Source organism: Zalophus californianus, chromosome 1 (assembly GCF_009762305.2).
Source record: "Zalophus californianus isolate mZalCal1 chromosome 1, mZalCal1.pri.v2, whole genome shotgun sequence".
Taxonomy (NCBI): domain Eukaryota; kingdom Metazoa; phylum Chordata; class Mammalia; order Carnivora; family Otariidae; genus Zalophus; species Zalophus californianus.
In genome coordinates, this window is record NC_045595.1 from 21302078 (window position 1) to 21324058 (window position 21981).

Consider the following 21981-nt stretch of genomic DNA (forward strand, 5'->3'; position numbering starts at 1 on the left):
GGGCTGTGGCCTGGTGAAAGCCGGTGACGGGGGGGGGGGGGGGGGGGGGGGGGGAGGCCCGGTGCCCCCAGCAACAGCTGCTCTAGGCCAGCAGGGGGGGCCGGGCCTGGCGGCGAGCAACGGAGTGTGGATGCATGTGTGTGGCAGCCTGAGCCGCCCCCCGGGACGGTCCATCCCCACGCAGTGGGTCCCCGGCGGCTGGGGGGGGGGGGGGGCGCGCCAGGCCGGGCCCTTCTGAGCTTGTTTTTCCTTCTCTTCCACCCCTCCCTGGATTCCAGAGGCAAGAGACTTTCCATCCCTGCCCAGCAGGGCAGAAGCTTCCCGTGTCTGACACTAGGGAGCATGTGCTCGTGGCGCAGCCCCCCACGGTTCACAGGGGAGCAGCTGTGGCCGAGGGAAGCCCGGGGAGCCACTCCGTCTCTTTGCTGTTGCCCCTGTCCTCTGTCTGGCTCCCGGGGCAAGTTCAGCAAAGGGACAAAGAGGCAGGGGGTAAAAGTGCCCAGGAAGGACCAGGAAGAAACCCGTTTTCTGGTAAGGGCACTGGTGAGTGCAGGCAGGGAAGGGCACAGAGCCTCTGACTGGATGAGGTCACCCAAAGGTGCCTGGCCTGAGGGCATTTAGGCTGCTGAAAGAGGGTGGGTGACATCCGAGCCCGTTTCAGGCACTGAGCTGCGGGGCTCAGGGGAGACCCTCGCGGCGCATGGCAGGACTCTCCACTTGGGGTGTGTAGTGGATGGGGCCGGGGGTGTCAGCCACCCCCGAGCTCCTTGTCAGTTTGTGATGGAGATTATTTTTATCTTTGGAGGCTCCAAGCAGACGGAACCCCACCAGGCACTGACATTTGGTTATCCCGAATGCCACTCCACTGATGTCATATCTCCAATCCCACCCCAAGCCCCAGCAGGCCGATGTGAGGGCTGCCAGGCTCCATCTGGAACAAGCGCTGACATGAGGAATGCCTTCCACCGGCCAGGGCCACGGGGCATGGAGCGCAAGCCCGGCTGGGAGGGGCGCTTCGGCACTGTCCCCACAGCTGGCTCTGCCCCGGAGGCACCTGCCTTCCAGCCCCGTGGCCTCAGGGACAAGGATGTGGGCTGCTCACTGCTCACACCTCCTCCCCCCAGCACCACTTGCTCCTCAGGGGGAGGTGGAGCACCTCTCACTGGCGTAGGCAGGGAAGTGGAAAAGGCAAGAGTATGCTTGGTTTTTTCCTTTGGCAGATTCTGGCTCCTGGGTCTGTCACCAGGTGATGCAGGTCCATTCACACTTGGGTTTCCTGGGAACAGCTGTCGTTGTCATTTTTTATTTTTTAAGATTATTTTATTTATTTATTTGAGATAGGGAGAGCGAGAGCACGAGTGGAGGGAGAAGCAGGCTCTCCACTGAGCAGGGAGCCTGACACGAGGCTCGATCCCAGGACCCTGGATCAACCTGAGCCGAAGGCAGCCGCTTAACCGACTGAGCCACCCAGGCGCCCCTGGGGAGAACCTTGTAACTTGCTGGGGAAATTTGCTTGACCCCACTAAGCTGTTTTAGCTCTAAAGAACACACAACCAACAACCACATGTGATGGTTTCTTTTAAAAAAAAAAAAAAACTGTATTAAGATGTGAAACTTTATTGTAAACCATTTTACAATGTAAGTACATCGTCTTCCCTTTCATTTCAAAAATGTCTTTCTGTGAATCTTACCACCACTGATGAAACACCCCCACCGGAAGGGCAGTGGAAATAGGCCATGGTTTTCTCACACAGTTCTGAGTTCTAACAAACATCATGAAAAGAGAGCTCAAATGACACCCACCCAACCAGGAGCTCAAGGTGCTGATGGCCGTTGGACCAGAAGTCCCTCACCCAGAGCAAAGCCCTTCAGTGCTGCCAGTGTTTCACAGGGTGAAACAGAGAGCTCTCCACTCCTGGCTGGAAGTGTGTGCAACTTCTAAAAGCCAGCCCTGCACCCTATAAGGGGGCTGTTTTGGCCAATGAGAAGTTCCCAGAGCCTTCTATGTTGGCTTGGCGGCAAAAAGTCCAGTGAGTTGTTGTCTGGACGGCAGAGTGGGCTCCTGGGCGCCTTCCGATGGGGACTCTGGACTACAGGCTACAGGACTAGATTGCCTAGGATTTGAGCCTTTACAGGTTTTCCCTTTAAAGGCATGACAGTCAACAGTCGCCTAGGACTCTCTGTTGCCAAGAAGGGGCGTGAGTTAAAGCTTGAGGCAGGAGGCCACCAGCGTGCCTGAGGGCTAACTGATGGGCCACAGGCCTTTACCTCGAAGGTCTTCTGAGCAGACCAAGAAGCCCCTGCTGCCCGAGATCTCACCAACATCCCCCCCTTGCCATTGTCAACACCCCACTGACAGCAAAAGGAAATAAGGCTAACAATGATTCCTTCCATTCAGACACGAGAGTTCTACCTCATCAGGTTATTTCCATTAGGTACAAGAGACTTGTTCATGACCCTGACTTACAAGCTTCCATCACGGGTGCCTTGGCCTAGGCCCACAGCCGCACAGATCGGATGGGGAGCACACAATATCCAGTTGGTGTCCCATGGTTTCTCAAGCACTGTGACACTTGCCATAGGGCCGGGTAAGGAGCTGTACCTTGTAAGGCACCTCAGGGCAGGTGGTAAGGAGACTCATCTCAGAGAGGGAGGTCAGCTCAGGAGAAGGTTCTGACCACGGCCCTCTACAGCTGGTCTCTTGGGACAATGCAGCACAGAAAAACCCCCGGTGACTGCAGGAAACACTTCAGGGAATACAAACTGTGTGTGTGTGTGTCTGTGTGTGTGTGCACATGAGCACGTGCTCATGTGCACGCACACACACACACGCGAAGGAAAAGGAAGGCCAAACCTGCGAGGCCATGCTGTCCAGTCCCACACACCACAAGGCTCTCTGCGATTAGACACCCATCCCCTGGTCAGCCAGCTCCACGACCGTGGCTCAGAGACTAAAGCCCTTACTGAAATTCAGGATACAAGGAAAAACCACCCCTCACTAGCCACCACTTTGCTCCCCAAACCCACTGCCCAGCAGGCACTGGGCCAGGCCTTGAGATGAGCAGATTGTCCGAGGCCTATATAAGCCCGACTTTCCACCTTCCAGGGACTGTGGCTGCCCACCTGCTGCGCCTGGAGCTCAGGACTGAAAGCACAGCTCTGATGCTGGGCTCAGGAAGGTGCAGGAAAACAGCGGCAGGCACAGGCTGTTCATACAAAATGAAAACAGGAGGGAAAAGTTTGGAGAGCCAGCAATGCCACGAGGGGCTGACATGTAGCAGGCACAACGTCAGTTCTGGATGCAGCCTCGCCTCCTGCTGCAGACAGCCCTGCTCGCAGAGCAGACACCCGGGGGCAGCGACAGGGCCTGGCTCCTTCCAGCCCCCTGGCTCCAGACTCCCAGGGGCAGAAGGGTGCGATTGTGAGAGGGAAGGCAGGCCCAGCTTAACAGCCTGGCTCCCAGGCCACAATTCACACCCAATCTACGTAAGGGCAGCACGTTTGTATGTAGGTCTAAAAGGAAGGTTCTGGGCCAGGTGGCCTCCCTGCACCTGTCTCACTTCTAGCTTGCACCTGAGCGGGCAGTTTTCCGTTCCTTAACTTCTGTGGCTGCCTCTGGGCTACGACAAAACACGGGCCACCCCACCATGCTGTTCCCACAGCAGAGCAAGTGCTCAGGCCAACCCACTCCGCTGTGGTCAGCAGACTCCCAAAGCTACAGGGGCCTGGGGCCATGCTGAGGAGTGAGGGCCACTCCCCAGGGAGGGGACCCAGGCTTCGAAGCATCTCCCCGGCCCGTGGATGCAGACAGCGAGCTCTCGCACCTCGACCCGCGCCATCTCTGGCTGCCCTGCCGCTTTGAGGCCGTGAAAAACAGGATCGCCCGGTCGGGCAGGCGCTCCTCAGACTGTTGTGCAAGCTAAACAGGGGGACAACACCAAGACGACAGACAGACGGCGGCCCGAGAGGAGTTCCTGGGGCTGGTCCAGCAGCTGGTTCCAAAGGCTCTACCTTGCACTGGAGGCAGTGAACACAGGGCTGGTTTCGATGGTTTCAGCTGCTCTAGACACAGACCTCTAGACTCTGCTCTTGGCCACGTTTAACTAAGACCTCTAAACTGGCAGCAGAAAGCCAAGCAGCTGGACCCACGTGCCCCTGGCCCCAGACTGGCCTTCGGACCAGCTGCCTCCCCGCTCAGGCCCGGCCTTTACAGAGCCATTGGGTTTGTCCCTTTCGGACAAGGGCTCCTCTCCCTTCCCGCCAGGACCATTCACCTCATCTCGTCGCAGATTACCTAAAAATATCCTGAATAAAAAAACTCCCGACTTCTTCTTCCCGCCAGTTCACATCCCACGAAAGGCAGACAAACCCATTTCTTTGGGGATTAAAAAGTTTTTAAATACAATAGTATGAAAATATAACTTAAAAATATAAAAGTCAACAGCATACGGAAGACTTAAAAATCTATGTTTTGCTCATTAGTCCCTTAGGAAATAAACACATACTCAAAAAACATTAACACTGTGACAGCTCATAAAACCGGCTTTAGAAATCAGTAGTTACAAAGCCATTTGGAGTAAGAAAGCATTGCGGTTCCAACTTGGTCAATGAGTGACTTTTAGCCCAAAACGTGTTACGTCCTCACGCTCCCAGAGCCTTGGGGAAAGGCTCTACCCAGTCTGTGTGCGTGTCAGTTTTCCTCCTCAAGGCCACCCAGCCAGACACAGGACGGGGCTTCGGGGTCCCTGGCAACACTGTTTGGGACAATGACAGACACACAAAACGCCTCGCTTGCATATTTGGTCAGTGTTTGTAGTGCAACTGATGGGGACCTCCGGCTGCCTGGGGCCCCTCGGCGCTGGCCCGGCCCCCCTCTGGTAAGTGACAGCGGTCTGGGAGCGGGTGGGGACAGCGAGGGGACTGGAGGTAGAAGAGGCGGGGCAGAGAGGAAGGAAGGAAGGGCACTGCGGAGCGACCGCCTGCTGACCTGGCGGGGCCCCCACACCTGACCCCAGCACAGGAGCGCGTCAGACAGGCAGCCCGAAGCGGTGCTTCTTTTTCTTCGCAGGCTTCAGGGGGGTCAGTCGGCGCAGGTCCTCCTCCACGTCAGACTCCTCCATCTCGTCGTCGGCGGAGATCAGGATCTGGGGCGGTGGAGAGGCATGGCCTGAGTCACCACCGGCTGGGCCTTCTTCCTCTGCCCTCCCTGCACCCCGGCAACCGGGGTGCTACCCCGTCTAGAAAGCCCCGAGACCACCGCAGACGTCACTTACTCCCAGTGTATTCACGGGCTCCTGAAGCCAGCGCCGAGCGGACATGGCCGCCCCTCGCTTCTGCAGCCAACCTCCAGCTGGGACGGAACCCCGGTCAGAGCAAACTCGGCAAGGACCCCCACCCTAAGGTCATCCTGGCAAAGAAGCCCAATCTGGACACAGGCCGTCCCAGGTCCTGGAAGGTGCCCTACAGACAGCAGAAGCAAACTGAAAAGTCCCCTCAAAAGGAAAAGAGAACCTCTGTGGAGCACACACGAGGCCGACCGCGCTCCGTGCACTGAACCCACTCTGCAGCTCGCGCAGACAAGTGCGAGCCCTGCACTTTCCTGAGTGTCTGGAATGACCCCGCCGTGGAGCAAGGGCATCCAGGCAAACAGTCCCTTCCTACCCACCTGCCACGCCGCCTGCTGGCTCCTCAGGCCTCTGGGCACCAGGGAAGCATGGGGACACAGGGCACCATGAGCTCATTCTCTCCCGGGGCAGGACAGCTGCGTCGTCTCTCCCTGGAGCACTTCCCTCGGGGGGAGTCCCTGAGTAGACCTTCTCTCTGGCTCCCTACGGCCCATCCAGGCATGCCCCCATCACCAAGCACCGTGCCCGTCTGGCTGAGACCTTCGCCTGCACCTCATTCCATCCTACCCTACGGGACACATGCTGCTCTGGCCATAAGGGGTTTCGTGTGACCCAGAGGCCACCCCCCATGACCACGACTGCTCCTGAGTGGTTGCTTCTGCCTGTAGTGCTGCTTGTCATTCATCTAACGTTACTCAGGCTCTTACGACAGGACAGGCCCCGTGCCAGATCCTAGGGACACCTAGAGAAAATACGGGCTTACCCTCTACCCTGCTCTTCTAGCCAGCTTTCAAAACTCCCTCCAGGATGCCACCAGGGTGCTCACGGGCCTTTGTGAATGCCTCAGTGTCAGAAGGATCACATCGTCTTAGAAGGAGCTCTTCAGACACTCACCTTCACCTCATGCAGCCTGAAGGTCTCTCGGGGAAGACACTTCTGCAGCCCTACCCTCACTGCGGAGCTGGGCACGCTGAGAAAGCTGACGAGGCCTCTCAGGAGGCAGCCCTGGCCTCACCCCGCAGCACGCAGAGGTGCAGGCTGCCCAGAAGCATCACTTTGCCTCCATGCTCCTATTTATGACCACCAGTCTCCCAGAAGTCCAAACCTTTAAACCTAGGAAACCTGACAGTGAGGGGAGGGGAGGTTCCCCGGAAGGTCTGGCTACCCCTATGTTTTAGAAGTTTCTAGTGGGCTTAGCCAACACCTCTGCTGCTCTGCAGTGGTGGGCAGGGATTGAAACATCTTAATGCTTAGGCCCGTGAGAGTCCTTGCCAGCTTCCCTGGAACAAGGCAGCCCCTCCCTTCCCTGTCTTCCTCCACTGGCAGAGGTCCAGACTGTCGGAGGTGAGCTCCCGCCACCCCGTCGGGCGCTCTACCTCCCTGCCGTGGGAAGGCCAGGGGCCGCAGGAAAGGGTCCTTGCTGGATGGAGGCTGTCAGCCTCTTCTTCCTCCCCCTGGCCAGGGCTGGGAAGACCAGATGCAAACGGAGGCCAGGGACCTCCTCGGGACGGGGCGCGGCATGAGGGCTCGGCCCTACCTCGGACTCTGACTCTTCGTGGGACGCAGCCCTTCGGTAGCGGACCTTGCTCCCGTCCCTCGAGTCCTGGTTGGCTCCCCTTTCTTCTAGTTTAGCTTTCGTCCTCCCCTTTCTCATGAGGAAATTGTCCACTACCCAAAACATCAAAGCCTGTGGGGAGGAAACGTGCATGTTACTCTGGGATAAGCCTTCTGTCAAAGCACAGCAGACCCCATCGCCCCCCCTCCCACCTGCTCCAGATTACACCGCCCGGAACAAGGGGCAGAAAAGCCTCCTCCAGTCCCCCAGCTCTCTCACAAGCGTACGAAGAGATTCCCACCCTCCACAGCCTGTGCTTCTGCTTTCTTATCAGGCAGCCAGCAAGACAACCCTGGCCCTCTTCACCCTGAGTGCTGGTAACTGATGGGGACTAGCTGCTGGCAAGGTTTCTGGGCTGAGAGGCTGGCCCGTCCACTCTGCCACGACCGTCAGCCCCAGGCAACTTTATTGTTCCTTCTATTTCCTAACTTCTAGCCAGTGTGCTCATGAGTCTCTCTTGGAGCTCTGGGGTCAGGGATAACACAGGGGTGAATTTCTAACATCCTGATCTAGAAGTTGCTCGTTGTGCAAGTGGAGGGCCTCCTGGGCGGGAGGGCCCCTGGCAGGGAGGGCAAGACAAAGTTCCCAGGACCCTCCCTCTTGCACGGGGAGCCTGGATCAGGGACCTGCCTGCCGAGGAAGCAATCCTGCCATTTCCAGGTCTGGGGTGGGGAGGGGCCTGGAGGCTGTAAGGGGCTTTGTCTGTCAGACTCGGAACTGTGAACGGGACACTGGAAGGCAGAGAGCACATGGGGGTAAAATGCAACATGGCACTGACATTGACAAAGAAGGGGACGATCAGCATGACGATGGCCAGTTTCAGGTCTGGGTTTTCAATGGGATTCAATAGGGCCACCTGTAAAGAGAAGCAGACTCTGTGAGGTAGGGAGAGACCACAGAGAAGGCGCCTGGGGAAAGGGGGGTAACACAGTCACACATCACCCATGGGGCCCTGAGCAGGGTGGCTTAGCTTAGACGACACTCCCCCGAGAACTCTGATGGGAACAGTGCCTCACACCGAGGGCTGCATGTGTCTGTCCCTAGGTGTGACTGCTAACAAGGGACAGACCCCCCGGAGAGCACTTGGAGCAGTTAGGGCTTTAGCAGCTTTCCCAGTGCTGTGGACTTGGGAAACACAGTGGGCTTACAACCACCGAGCCGAGTAGGGCTCACACACCAGGAGGCACGGAGGGTGGGGGTGGTGGGGCTTCGGGGAGCTGGAGGGAATGAGGTCGGTGGATGCTCATTACAGACACTAGCAATGGGACGCCAGGCCACTTCCTAACAGAAATCCTGCACCCCAACCACCTCCTGAAGGACAACAGCTCTGAAAAGCCTTGGTTTATTTTCCTGAAAAATAAAACTCAGACACAAATAAAACCAAAAGAGGGGTGCCTCGGTGGCTTAGTTGGTTAAGTGTCTGCCTTCGGCTCAGGTCATGATCTCAGGGTCCTGGGATCAAGCCCCCTCCTCTGGCTCCCTGCTCAGCAAGGAGTCTGCTTCTCCCTCTCCCTCTGCCCCTCCCCCCTCTCGTGCTCGTGTTCTCTCTCAAATAAATCAATAAAATCTTAAAACAACAACAACCACCACCACCAAAGGAAGGCCAAGTTCTGAGCTATTCGAAGGCTCTTTGGCTGGTTTCATGTGGCCATGTGAGGGAATTGGGCAGTGGAGGCTTATCTACACAGCACCGGGGCCAGAGGGCAGGGCCGAGGGAACCCTGGGAACAGCGTGTGACCAGTGCGACCAGGTGCCTCCTGCAGCACCCAAAAGCTTGATTAAACCACTGGCCAAGGGAGGTGTGTGAGGATGCAAATGGAGAGAACACCCTCCTGACAGTTACAGTCGGGAGGCCTAGAGACTGTCAGCCAGGAAGCTGCCCCAGGGCAGAGACTCATCTCCACTGGCTTTACATGTCCCAAAGCTCAATGCAGGGCAGATATTTGCACGATTCAAATAGATGGATGCTAAGTGAAAAAACGACTTCCTGCTCCCGAAAGGCTGCCACAGCACACGGAATCCAGACCGCATCCGTGGAGGTGGGGAAAAAAAAAAGGGAAAACAAAGAACACATCTGGTTTTCTAATAAGGTTGGGGCATACGGGTGGTAGGGGACAAGTCCCGTCTTGCTTGACATCCCAAGGAGCTGCTAAAGAAGGGACAAGAGGCAAACCTTTTTCCATTGAAGTATGAGGAGGACGATGAAGACGACAGACTTTTCAAAAATCATGATCACGATGTAAAGAGCACACTGCCCAACCCAGGCTCCGCACTGCAGAGGGTCTCCTGCAGGGACAGTGGGTGCGCAGTCACGCGGGGCCCGGACGCCGGGATCTGAGCCCATGTCCCCACCCCACGCCCACAGCTCCCGGGAGCCCCCACCAGAACCCTGGCTCTAAAGCCACTCCATGAGCCCCCAAAGCACCAAGAATCACTTCAGCCCGACCAGACACATGAGGGTGTTTTAGATAAAATCACAGAATTCCTAATTTGGAGATACCAGAGTGGCATTTCTTTCAAGAGATTCTAGGATATAATTAAGGAGACTAAAGTTAGCAAGTGCTCGCCGCTGGAGCTCAGAGAGCTGGCTCTTTCTGTCCCCTGGCAGAGCTGTGTGAAGCAAGGCTGCTGCCATTACCCGTTGTTGATTCTTCCAGGGACCGTGGGGCTAGCCACCCTCTCCTCCATCCACGGGCTACCTGACGTGTGTGACCATGAAGGCAGCAAACCTCCTCTCTGCTGGTCTGCCGCCCCGAGCCACCCTCCCCAGCTGCTCCTGCTGCCCTCAGCCCTGAAAGCGGAGTTCGTACTGGAAGAATCGCGGTTCTGTCTCTGTGGGGTAGCCCAAAACAGCTGTGCTGGGGACGGGGAAGGAAAAGCAGGCAGAGAGGCAGGAGGGAGGGGCTGTGCCTTGGGGCCGTGACAAAGGTCCATCTGCGACCCCATCAGTCACTGTGCTTGAGAAATGGAGAAATGCAACAGTCCACCCTGGGGCACATGCAGGTCTCCAGAGGGCCTCCAGAATGTTTCAAAAAGGACTAGAGGAAGGGTGGAGGACCAGCCCCAGGGACGATCTATATCCCCAGGGACAGGCAGAACCCATGGATGGGCCCCCGGGGAGGTACACATGCCAAAGTGGAGACCTAGGGAAGAGCTGGGGGACAGTGTGGGGGGGAGGGGAGCCACCGGGGTCAGCTCTGGAGGCTCTGCTGGAGTTGCCTGAGCATCGCTGGCCAGAGGAGGGGGTGGAGGGCAGCATTTCAGGGGAGCCAAAGGCCCCCGCCATCTGGGCTGTGAGGAGAGAACCTGGCCCATAGAGAGCTTTCCGGGTTCCCGTGCGATGCTAGGTTTCTGTAGCCATCACCGTCCAGGCCCGGCTGCTGGAGCAGGCCCAGCCGAGCCAGAGCCTGCCAACGGGACACAGTGCCAGCGCAAGCGAATGCCTTTACGCAGCGGTAATGACGCAACACTAGGCCATTCCTTTTCTGGAAAACCTCGGGAGAAGGGTGCAGAAAGCATGCAGAGAGCCATCAGGGCTGCTTCTGAGCTCGTCCTACTTTCACTTCTGGGATTAGACACATCTGAGCCAAAAAACCACTTCAGAAGCACAATCTCTCCGGCTAGATTTTTAATGGAGTGCTGGAATCCCTTCAGTCAACTGCGTGACCTTACTGACAAAAGTTCTCAGAAATAACAGATCAACATATTTGTTAAAAATCATTGAGATCGGAGATAGACAGAAAGCACTAGTAGGAAACATCTCCGAATGTTGACCGGCGTGTTTGAAGTCAGCAGACCAAGGGGCCACACTTCATGTCAAAAGAAAACTTCCTTGCTCCATGTGCTCGCTCCGCCTGCCTGTAAGCTTTGCAGTGACCGACGGAGGCGGACAGGCTTTCCTCCCCTCCCCCACCCCCAGACGCTGAACTGCCCCCTCACTGCTGAGTGTCAGCGCCACAGCTTGGCCATGGCCGCATCTTCTTTCATTTATATGCTTTAATAAGACAGTTAAAAAACATGGTGAAACAAGAAGAGAAGTCCCCTGTAAACACGTTCCCACCCTCCCTTCCTCCTCTGCATCTGGACCACCGGCAGCCCCAGCTGGAATGAGCGTGGGTGCTAGTCTGCTTTCAGATCTGTTTCCTTGGAGAGCCTCTCAGCCGTTCCCCACTGTCTCACTGTTCACGGACACACACGCCAGGCATTCTCGACGTGTCCTGCTTCTTACCACACTGGACAACCTCAGGCAGATGGGTGTTTTGTGTTTGTGGAATAACTTCCTCAGGAGAAATCGCAGGGATAGGGGACAAACGGACGGAGCACGTCCGTCTCCCAAGGCTTCAGGAAAGGAGCATTAGGAGGGCGCAGGCCGCAAAGCCCACAGACCACTGGCGCCCACGGAACACAGACCTGCTTTCAGGGCTTCCCCTGGGGGAAAAGCTGCCTGGCCATCAAACCACAAGCACAGTTATCACCTGGAACTTGTCTCGCCCCGCAGGGCTGTGTGGCTTATTCCCCAAGTCCCATGTGCTTGTTGGCAAGTCTACCCTCTCCTCTAAGGACAAAGGAAGCACCTAGAAAACAAGACCCTCTCCTTCACTTAGCTGAGAAGAGAGCTCTGGGGCCTACATAGAAATACTGCCTCAAGAAGATGGGCCACTTAACAGGGGTGGTAGGTGGAATAACGGCCCCAGAGACATCCACATCCTAGACCCAGGAACCTGTGAATATGTTAGGTAACGTGGCCCAGGGGAAGTACGGCTGCCAACCACCCGCCTCTAAGCTAGGGAGAGTATCCTGCGGTATCCACGTGGGCCCAGTGTACTCGCAAGGGCACCGGAAGGAGGTGCTAGAAGGTCAGCATGATACCATGTGAGAGGAGCCTGACCGGCTGCCGGCCCCTCAGGGGAGAGAGGGGCCACAAGCAGGGAGGGCAGTCAGCCTATAGGAGCGGGAAACGGCAAGGACATGGGTGCCCCCACAGAGGCTCCAGAAGGAACCACTCCTGCCGACACCTTGACTGTAGCCAGTGAGACCCATGTGGGACGTCTGAACTACACAGCTATAAGGTAAGAAACCTGTCGTCTGAAGCCACCAATTTTGTGGAAATTTGTTATAGCAGCGACAGGACACAAGAACACAGATAGAAACAGAAATCAGTAAGAGAGGATGTGCGCCATCCTCCCTCAGCCCAGGCAGGGAGGACTCAGGATGCTCCTCTGGAGACACCCTGGTTTGAAGACTCTGGGAAGACGAGGGTGGGAAGGGGGGGGGGGGTCACTGAGTGGCACGCGACTGGCTGTGGGTGGCTGTCCCGCAGCGCCGGTCACTACAGCCGAGCCGAGGGCACTGCCTTCCAGGACGGATCTCAAGGGCAAGCAGTGAGACACGTGGCCCTTGGAGGTAGCGGAAGAGGCCACGCCCGCCCCCAGCTGAGCGCGGGCTTCTGGCGTCACTCAACCCCTCTGGGTACCTAGCCTATAAATGTGGTCCATGTGTGTCCGCCAAGCGGCGGGGTCACGACTTGGGGCTTCTCAGAAGCCTTCCCTCAAGCCACGGGAGCGTACACCGTGTGTCAGACGCTATCTAAAGTCCGTGACTCATCAGGCATCAAGTAACGGGGCTAAGAAAAGCCCTCCCCTGAGTTCATCTCCCCTCAACGGAGACAAACAACTGCTTAAGGTTTCTGAACTACCCAGGCGCTCACAGAGCCGGCTCCACGGATCAGCTCCCCTTCCACATGTTAGTGCCTTGTGAGTCTTCAGTCACTGAGGAGGGAGCGGCCCCGAGGCCCAGAGCCCTGAACTCTGTGGAAAGCAGAGTGGAGATCCAGAATTCCTTCCCTCCTGTCTGTGTGACCCTAGGTAGCTGCGGCCCTGCTGGTGCTGTTCTCACTGAGACCAGGAGCTCCTGCTCCCAGACAGCAGGGGCCAGGCATGAAGTGGGGGGAGACCTGCTGTTGCCCCTCAACCCTGGTGTGGCAAGGCCTGAGGAAGGCGCCCTCCCTGCAGCCCTGTGCAGGCCACAGCCAGCTGCTTCCCCGGGCGTACAAAGTGAAGGGCCGGTGCGTTTGTGCTCGCGGAGTGTGAGGGCAGCTTCCTAACCAGGCCCTTGTCTTGGGGGTCCGAGGAGAGGGGAGGGGGTCAAAGATGAGCCAGCAGCCACAGGTCACCTGTTTTAAGGCGAGTGAGGATGGTTCCTGGTGACTGCACGCGCCCGATGCTGGTGGGGAGCCAGCCTCCAGTCAGGAGACAGTAAGGCGACTTGGCCCCGGGGTGGGGGATGGACAGCCCCTGTAGCGAGATGGCACGATGACAGGACAAGCACAGACACGCAGAAGAGGGCCATCTCCCTACTGACCGCCTCCCAAACTGAGAGCTGTCCCCATTTCTCTAACGAGGGGGGCAGGTCGTGTGAGCTCGGTGAGAAGCTTGGCAGAGTGAGAAGGCCTTACAGCCTACAGGTGGGGCCGCCGGTGCCCTCTGGTGGACCTCCTTGTGTCTAAGGTCTCTCGGCTCCTGCCATCAGGTGGCAGTGGTGTGCACACCTCCACACCTCAGATGTGTGCCACTCTGACACCAGCAGGGGGATGGCGTTCAGGCCCCAGGACCAGCCCCACCACCACACAGAGGAGACAGAAACCAGCTCCTGAACCTTCAAATCCACTGGCCTGGAGAGCTGACCGGAGCAAGGAGCAGGGTGCCCCCCGCAAAAGCCCCCTCCACACCCCCATCCAATGTCCGTGCTACATTACCATATTCGCCAAATCGCAGGGACTCCCACTGCTGCCACTCCACCAAGACGCTGACGGCACGCACCCCCACGTAGATGAGCAGCATGCCCACGGTGGCGTCCAGGAGGAAGTTGATGAGGTACCTGGGAGGGCAGCACACAGCAGCGCCGTCAGGAAGCACCACCCGGGCAGCAAGGGCCCCTGAGCCCGGCCCTGCGGGACTCACTCCCAGGACCCACGATAGCGTGCTGACACTCATCGGGTCAAAGAACTTGAGGGAGGAGTGGACAAGGGACAAAGAAACTTGAAAGACTTCAAATGCTCCCATCAAATGAAGACCTGACATAAGACACAGTGCCTGGAAGCAGCAAGGAAGTCAAGAGGGAAACAGAACTGAATTCATTAAAAGAAATCTGCTCCATGACGCTGTTCACACCCTCAGCCCCAAGCCAGTGCTACTGTTCCAGGGCAGTTCAGGACATGGCTTCTAGGGTTTCTTTAGACCAAAGACGGCAGGGCCATGGGGCCCTCGCTCATCCCTGTGCTTCAGAGCCTGCCATGGAGGCAAGCATACTTCTAGAGAGATCTTTACTCCCATGGAAAAGGCAGGATGACAGAAAAGAGGGGTCAGCGGAGCTCTCCCACCTCAATCCTGTGTTCTCATCAGGTCTGTTTCCATGTGTCTGACACACACCTCCTCCCTCACCAAGGAGAGGCCCTCCCTCGAGGGCCCTGTCCCTGGATCTTGCCGGACACCCTGGCCACACGCGCCAGTGCTCCAGACCAAGTAGGAGACAGACAGTCAATGGGTCAGGTACCGGCCCCCAGGGACGCCAAGTGGCTCAGAAAGCCCTCAAAGTACTTTCAGATGCCACAGACCAACTGCGGTGCTTTCCAGCTGCCGAGGCCGAAGACATTTCATGCAGACTCGCAGCCCCCACCTAAAGACCGAGGCTCTGGTGCCAGGCACACACTGACACGGGAGGAAGCACGCCCTGCTCGGCAGTGCTCACGGCCCCATGGTGCCCTGGCAGGGCCAGGAAACCAGAAGGGCGGACAGCGGTGTCTCCCGCCTGCCCTTCCTCCCTAACATCACAAGGGGTCACTCTCAGACCAGAGACCAAGGCAGAGCAGCCGTCCAAGGCAATGTCTCCAAGTTCTCAGCTGACCCTCGCCTAAGCTGCTCTCAGACACGTACATCTAATTGGTTTCAAGTGGTTCTCACAGCTGAGGCTCGCCCTGAAAGCCACAAGAACACCTGATAGAGACACGTCAGTTCATTCATCCCCTCACCAAATATTTATGCCGACTGTGCGCCAGGCCCTGGGACTAAAGATGGAAAGCTCTCTACGCTCTACCCAACACAGATAAGGCCGGTGGACTGGCCGGCTTCGGATCCCAGCTCCATCACCATGAAGCCATGTGAATTTAAGTTCCCTCCTCTCTCTGTGCCTCGGTTCCCCAAGCTGTAAAATGAGGATAACCAAATTATAGGACTAAACTGTAGGGCTGTTATCAGGATCAAATGAGTCAGTACGTGTGAACCATGCCTGCACGTAGTAGGCAGTAGGCACTATACAAATGTGTGGTTTGAATCATGGCCCCTCAGAGTCACAGAACCCTGGATGTCACAGAAGCTTACCTTCCTCCCAAAGCTGTCAGGACGGAGCAAGGAGCACAGCCCCCAGCCCAGGGGACCCCTGCAGCCACAGGGGGCAGCTCTTCCCCTAAGTTTCTCCTCTCCCAGAGCTGAAGCTGGCTTCCCTTCCGGTCTGCAGATTCCCAAGATGCCTCCAGGCCAGCCCAGCCCAGCCCGTCCCCCACCTGTAAGAAGTCACAGGGCAAAGCCAGGACGCAGGACCTGGAAGAGATGGCAGGGCCCAGGCGCCCTCCACTCCCCAAGCACCGCCTGCTCTCCTACCCACTGCTGGGGCTCTCACACCTTTCCTAACTTTTAACAACAACATCCTACAGCTGAACTGTTAACTCCCTCACGGAGACGTGACCCTATGGTTCCCAGTGGTGCTTATACTCAACGACTCCTGAAGCCTTCACAGGAATCCTGGGCATCCGGCAGACACACAGGACAGGGGAGCAAAGTGGGGCTCAGTCTGGCCTCTCAGTCAAGTGCCTTCACCATACCAAGCTCCACCTTGGGCCCCTTCTCCTCTAGGCTGAGCACTCGAGATCTGTCAACAGCCCCTTCTCCAGCCTCGCTGTGATTCAGTTTGCCAATGTCCTTCTTAAAGCTGTATCGTCTTCTTTTGGCAGCCGGGCAACGGAGGTGCTGCAGGGGAGAGCCACACGGCCGAGGCCGCACCAGGAGTGAGGTTAGTGCGTCCGGCGCCAGCCTGCCTCTTAGTCTATCCCAGTCAACGACATCAAGACGATTCACCAGGGGATGACTCCAGCCTGCTGGGGGCTCAAGAATTGGAAAGACAACCATCTCCCAACTATCTCCCCTACAGGGGGATCACCGTTCCTTCCAGTCCCCCACTTTGGGACTACACCCAAACACCCAAACAGATCATAACCTTTCCAGGCCTTAGAGAAAGACTCTGGGCAGGGAGACTTCATAACTTCCTCCTGAAATCTGGGCCTGGACTAAATGTGCACAGTCACCAAAAAAGGAGGCTTAAAAGAATCTTCCAGTCCAAATGATCTCAAATATACACGAAGCCTCTTGGCAAGGGACTCACCAGCCCCCGCGCTGCTCTCTCAAAGGCAGGGCAGGACAGCAGTGACGGTGTTCCAGGCAGAGGGCAGCGTGAGCAAAGGCACAGAAGCAGGAGACAGCTGGTGGGGTTGAAGGCCTCCAGCACAGCATGACTGGAGCAACAAGTCTGAGCCAGGAAAGTAGGAGACGGAGCTGGGATAGGGCAGGTGAGCCTCCTTTTCCACTCCATCTGGGGTTTTGGTCAGATTGCACAGGGTGGGGGGCTGTGTGGAAGGCACACTGCAGTGATGAGCCAGAACCACCCATGGTCTTCAGGTCAAACAGGTCAATGCTGGTCAACAATGGCTTTGACCCCGAGCGTCTGGCACCCCAGAGAAGCCCCCCGTGTTTCCTGTTCTAGCAGAGATATTCCTTCAGGGCACTATGCTGCCCCACCAGGGGCCACCCCCTACCGGAAGACATAAAGCTACTGGAACACCAAGGGCCAGAGCTTGGATGAGCAGAGAGCCAGCACACAGGGCAACTGTCAGCAGGCAAAGCCCTAAGGGCCAGCTGACAGCAGTGGATGTGAACCCACAGGCAGCAGAGAGAGGATGGGCTCTCAGGGGAGCACAGAGCACGAAGTGGGGGTTGCCCCCTCCCCAAGCTAGAGGGAACAGATCTGGTGGCAGAAAGCAAGGCCAGTCTACATTTTCGGCGGAGGGGCGGGTGATGTTTGTCCTCGAATACGGGCCACTTACAGTGAACAAGGGTCCTCTTCAGTGAGATCTGCTAGGTACACATTTGCAAAGTGGATGAACAGCATTCCTATGGCTTGTTTGGAAGTGTCTAAAAACCTGTATGAAATAGGATCAGCACTTGTTACCATCCTTACAGGAGGGTTATATCCAATTTAGGGAAAATGAGAAGTCTGAAACAGGAAGAAAGCCACCGGGGGCTCTCAACCTTCCCTTTACTAGTCGCCTCTTTCTGGGGCGTCAGTACTAACTCAGGCTTGGCGCCTCAGCGACCTTTCAAAACCTTCAACAACACTGCATCTGAGCTCCCTAAGAGGCCTCTGATTTAGAACACATATTTAAACACACTAAACACACATTTAAATTAGGTGTGTTTACTTTTTTACTTTTTGTCATTTCAAAATGAAATGCTGGACCACAGCTTTTGATGAAGTTGAAGGCGCCTCTATTTTAAAGAGCTCCCACTGGACGCCCCTCCGAGCTAAAGGCCGTCTGTGCAAGACTAACAAGACGCACAGATCCAGCCCCGCGGCTGAAGCCCCAGAGACTTCCGGCTGTTGCCATTTAAGCACTATGCTACATTGGGCCGGGCAAACTTCTTCTGTAAAGGGTCAGAGGGTAAATATCTTCGGCTCGCAGCAACCCATCATCCTGCCACTGCGTGTGAAAGTGGCCACAGAGCCCGCCATTCCTGTAACACTTCAGTTATGAAAATGGACAGTGGGCCACACTGTGCCTGTGGGCTGTAGTCTGCCAACTCTTGGGCTAGATGGCAGGAGTTTCAAAAAAGAAACAAGGGTGTTAGTTCTGGGGACACTCTGCTGCCCTGCCTGGAGGGGGCCTTTAGTTTCTCATCTGCCACGAACACCTGGAGACCGCTGGTAGTCTGTGGCTGAGGAACCTCTGGTTTGGGACCATCTCTCTTGGCCTCCCAGGCTGGGCATCCAGGGTTGGGCGGGGCCACTGAAGGGGGTCATGAAGGGGCACACAGTCACAGGACTGAATAGACCTTAGAGATTATCCAGACCAACCCTATGACCGAAGCTTGAAAATTATTTCCTAAAATAATGGCAAAGTAGAAGTCCCCAAAGGGCAATGTGTGTCCCACAGAGTGCCCCAATTCCAGACCCTCCCCAGGTCCCCCAGCCCAAGCCAGACACCCAGATTCGAGAGAAACTGATTGGGGAAAATAAAAATAAGACTGATCAACATTCACAAATAATGCACTGAAGATCAATCAAGCATATGCTCAAAATGCTGTAAAGGGCCTTCAACACACTGATTTATCTGAAGTCTTCTCTGCGGGGGAAAATGGCTGTTTTATTAGCACAGCTGCAAGCCTAAGGCAACCCAAGAGAGTTCACGTCTTGTGGACATATTGTCCTGAAGAGCTGGCTGTCTCCTTTTTTCCGGAATTCTGTCTTTGAAGGCGATGTCTAAAGTTCCACCACCCTTTTACGAAGGACAAACTGCCACCATGGGGTCATCCTAGGACCAGGAAAGATGAGTTTCAGGGAGAGGAGCATTTAAATGATGTATCTGACTCATCTCCAGATTTAGAGAATGTTTTGCTTACACATACAGACTACAGAACCCAAGGATTTCTCACAACCTAATAACAAGGAGACATCATTAAAGAGAATAAAGAATAAAGGCACAGCTCAACATTATCTAGAGGAACTCCTAGAAGTCTTTCGCATTAGATGTAGTTCCTGATGATTAATTCAACTAAGGGATTCCAACACTTTATGTGATGCAGAATTGCTCCCATTGCCCCCCACCCCGCAAACCCCAAAGAATCAACAGCATTCTAGGAAGGTGTTAATATATACATACGCACCATATCCTCCACGGCCGTCTCTCGTGCTTTGGTTCTCTGAAGCGCTTGACTGGAAGAAAACACACACGTTCAGCGGCTTGCCACAGTGACAATAAAGCAAAATGCATACAAGGAGGTTATCAGCACACTTGGGGTTGACACTCTGCGTTAAGGTCCTTGCTCTTTTAACATGTGACAATATACACTAAGGTCACAGAGGCCCTGAGCTGCTGGTCACCAGTACAGCCTCTTCAGAACTGGACACTTAGGAAGAACGACACCTCACAGTGTGTGGAAAACTATTTTCTTCTCCTTTGTGACAAGGTTCTCTCAGAGAGGGCCTGGAGACCACAAAGTGGAACGCAGCTACTTCCAGCTTCAGGATATGCTCCACACCCAATGACATGTCCATTCAGCCCCCTACCCACCCCACCCAGTGACTCGGCACCCACTCCAAGCTCAGCACTGAGGAGACAAAGGCAAAGGCAGGTGTCCAGCAGGAGAGCAAGCCCGTAACCATCTAGTGAGGCAAGTGCCAGAGGACAGGTATGTCTGAGGCGGAGTGAGGGCACACGGGAAGGAGGACCACCCCCGGCTGCTTGGAAGGACGCTGGTCAGGAGAGGATGCACTGGGGGGGGGGGGGGGACAGAGCACACATTACAAGCTCACAGGGAAGGGACATAACATGGCAGACAAACTGAGCAGGAGCCACGTGACGGAGGGTCTTGAATGCCAGGCTAAGGAGTCTGGAATGAACCCCGTAGGGAAGGGAAAGCCGGAACAGAGTGCTAGGCAGAGTCAAAGACATGGTCAGAACTGTGTTTTAGACAAATGGCTCTGAATCGTGTAGATGGTGGGTTTCTGGGGCTGGAGAAAATGCTGGCTGAGCCCCAGCACCAGGCGGGGGGGGGCACCCCGCTACAGAACAGCCAGTGGGGGTGGGGTGCTCCTTCAGCCACAGGCTGATCTCAGATGGCAGAGGACTGCCCAGATTGACACCCTCACCTCGGGTCTGCAGACGCAACCCCACGCAGACTGTCTCCGTTAAGTCTACCCACGAAAACCAGCCCTGAAAGAGCTGCTGGCCCTCACAAAAGTACCAAGGAAGAGACGCACCAATGCAAGCCCACAGAGGATGCCTCGTTCCTACAGGCAGGAGGCGAGAACCGACTTCTGGCAGAGCCCCGAGCTGCCAGTGAGGGTGCCGAGGAGGAGGAGGAGACGGGGAGGCAGACCTTGGTGCCCAAATCGATGGACCCTGCTTCTCTAAATGCAAACAAGCCGTCTGCAGTTTGCAAAGCGAGAGCTGTCTGTACACAGAAACAAAACAGGTCTTGTGTTCAGAGACATTTCAATTGACCAAAAAGCAGGAGGAACTGTAAGGAGGTCTGTCATTCAGTTGATATATCACAGATCCAAAATACCAACAGCGTCAAAGGATCCGGAGGCAGGGCCAAGAGGTTCTGTTCGCCCAAATGGTTCTCAAAGGCAGGGGGCCTCCTCTCCACAAGTATGCATGTCTCATGGGGCACTTGGGAAGGAGACGCAGAGGAAACTGGGCCAGGACAAAACCATCTGGAGGGAAAGCCCCCAGTTAGCACCAGAGCCCCGTCACACGCATTGGTGCTTCTGCCTCAGGGGAATCTGTCCCTGTCAGTATAAAATAAACAGAACCTGAGGAGAATGTCCTCATTCCGAGGAGACACATGCTGAAGTACCAGAATGGCTGCAATTCACCTGCAACCGGTTTAGGGAAAAAAACTACATAATATATATTACAATTATATAAAGTAACTATATGATAAATGGTATAATACATTAGAAGTAATAAATACAATATCAGCTATTATATGATACACCTATTATTTATATTGATACGATCTATAACACAGAAAGAGAAGCAAATGTGGTGTTATGGTCCTAACCCTCAGGACCTCAGAATGTGGCTGTAGTTTGGAGACCAAGTCTTTAAGGAGGTAATTAAGGCAAAATGAGGTCACATGAGTGGATTCTAATTCAGCACGACTGGTGTCCCTATAAGAGATTAGAACCCACACAGATGGAGGGGAGACCATGTGAGGACCAGGTGAGAAGGTGTCATCTGCAAGCTGAGGGAGAAAGGACCTGGAAGAATCCAACCCTGCCCACACCTTGACCTGGAACTTCCAGCCTCCAGACCTGTGAGAAAAGAAAGTTCTGGTGTTCACCGGGGTGACCTGGGGGCAGCCACGGGGCAGGGGGGCTGTGGTCCACAGCTGCTGTGTGGAGAGTGGCCTGAGGGCAGCACGGTGGGAGCAGGGGGGGCAGATCAGGCCACCACAGGAACCGTGGGTGAGTGGGCCCCCGGCCCAGGTGGTGACAGGAGTGGGTGAGTGACAAGAGGTGGGGGCCTGTACCTTCAGCAGTGAGCCGACAGGATTTGCTGACAAGGGGGATGTGGCTGTGCATCTGGGACGACTCCCAGGTGCGGACTGACACAGTTCCACTCATTTCTGTTTTTGTTTTGGTGGAGGGGGGTGCGGAGGGGTGTGGCAAACCAGAAGGCCCGAGACACCTGTGCACAAGAAACAAGGCGCTGCCCCCGAGTCGCTCACAGACGGACGCGGAGCCAGGCGCCCAGTCCCATGGAAACAAGTCTGTTCCCTGCCAGAGCCCGGCAGCTGCTCTCTGGGAGCCCTGCAGAGGGTGGCTCAGGCCCAGCTCTAAGAGAGCCCACCTTTTTGCTTCTGCCGGAGGCAGAGAACTCAAGACAGAGCCAGAGGCCAGAGCCAAGTGCAATCCACCCTTCCCAACGCAGCCACCACACAACCTGAGGCAGAAGGCTGGGGCACAGGGCACAACTCAAGTGCAGGTCAGGTCCCTGAAGGCAGGACACCACCAATCCCAGGCTCACGGCCTGAAAGAGCCCCTACGAGGAAAGGGAGCAGAGTAGGGGATGGAGAGTGGGGCCAGGGGAGGGGCTGTCAGGGTGTGCAGCACTCAGCGGTCCCTGACACCTGGCACACAGGCCCCGTTCCACTCCTTGAATGACACTGCACCACCACCTCTAGGCTG

The 21981-nt window shown here is 56.0% G+C and overlaps 1 protein-coding gene across 2 annotated transcripts in view; it reads right to left on the reverse strand.

The window, feature by feature from the left end:
- Positions 1-1524: 1524 nt before the first annotated feature.
- Positions 1525-21981, reverse strand: part of STIMATE (STIM activating enhancer) — a 50595-nt gene continuing 30138 nt past the window's right edge. Inside the window, exons 2-9 of one of the 2 annotated variants that reach the window (XR_003517998.2) lie at positions 18948-18996; positions 17111-17206; positions 13715-13836; positions 9134-9246; positions 7739-7816; positions 6883-7032; positions 5274-5460; positions 1525-5144 (exon numbers count right to left, since the gene is read on the reverse strand). Coding sequence is in view for 1 of the 2 variants with exons in the window: in XM_027583415.2 (XP_027439216.1) it covers positions 5028-5144; positions 6883-7032; positions 7739-7816; positions 9134-9246; positions 13715-13836; positions 17111-17206; positions 18948-18996 (725 nt within the window). In the remaining variant the exon portion in view is untranslated. The remainder of the gene's footprint in view (positions 5145-5273; positions 5461-6882; positions 7033-7738; positions 7817-9133; positions 9247-13714; positions 13837-17110; positions 17207-18947; positions 18997-21981) is intronic. The other variant, XM_027583415.2, reaches the window with a different exon arrangement.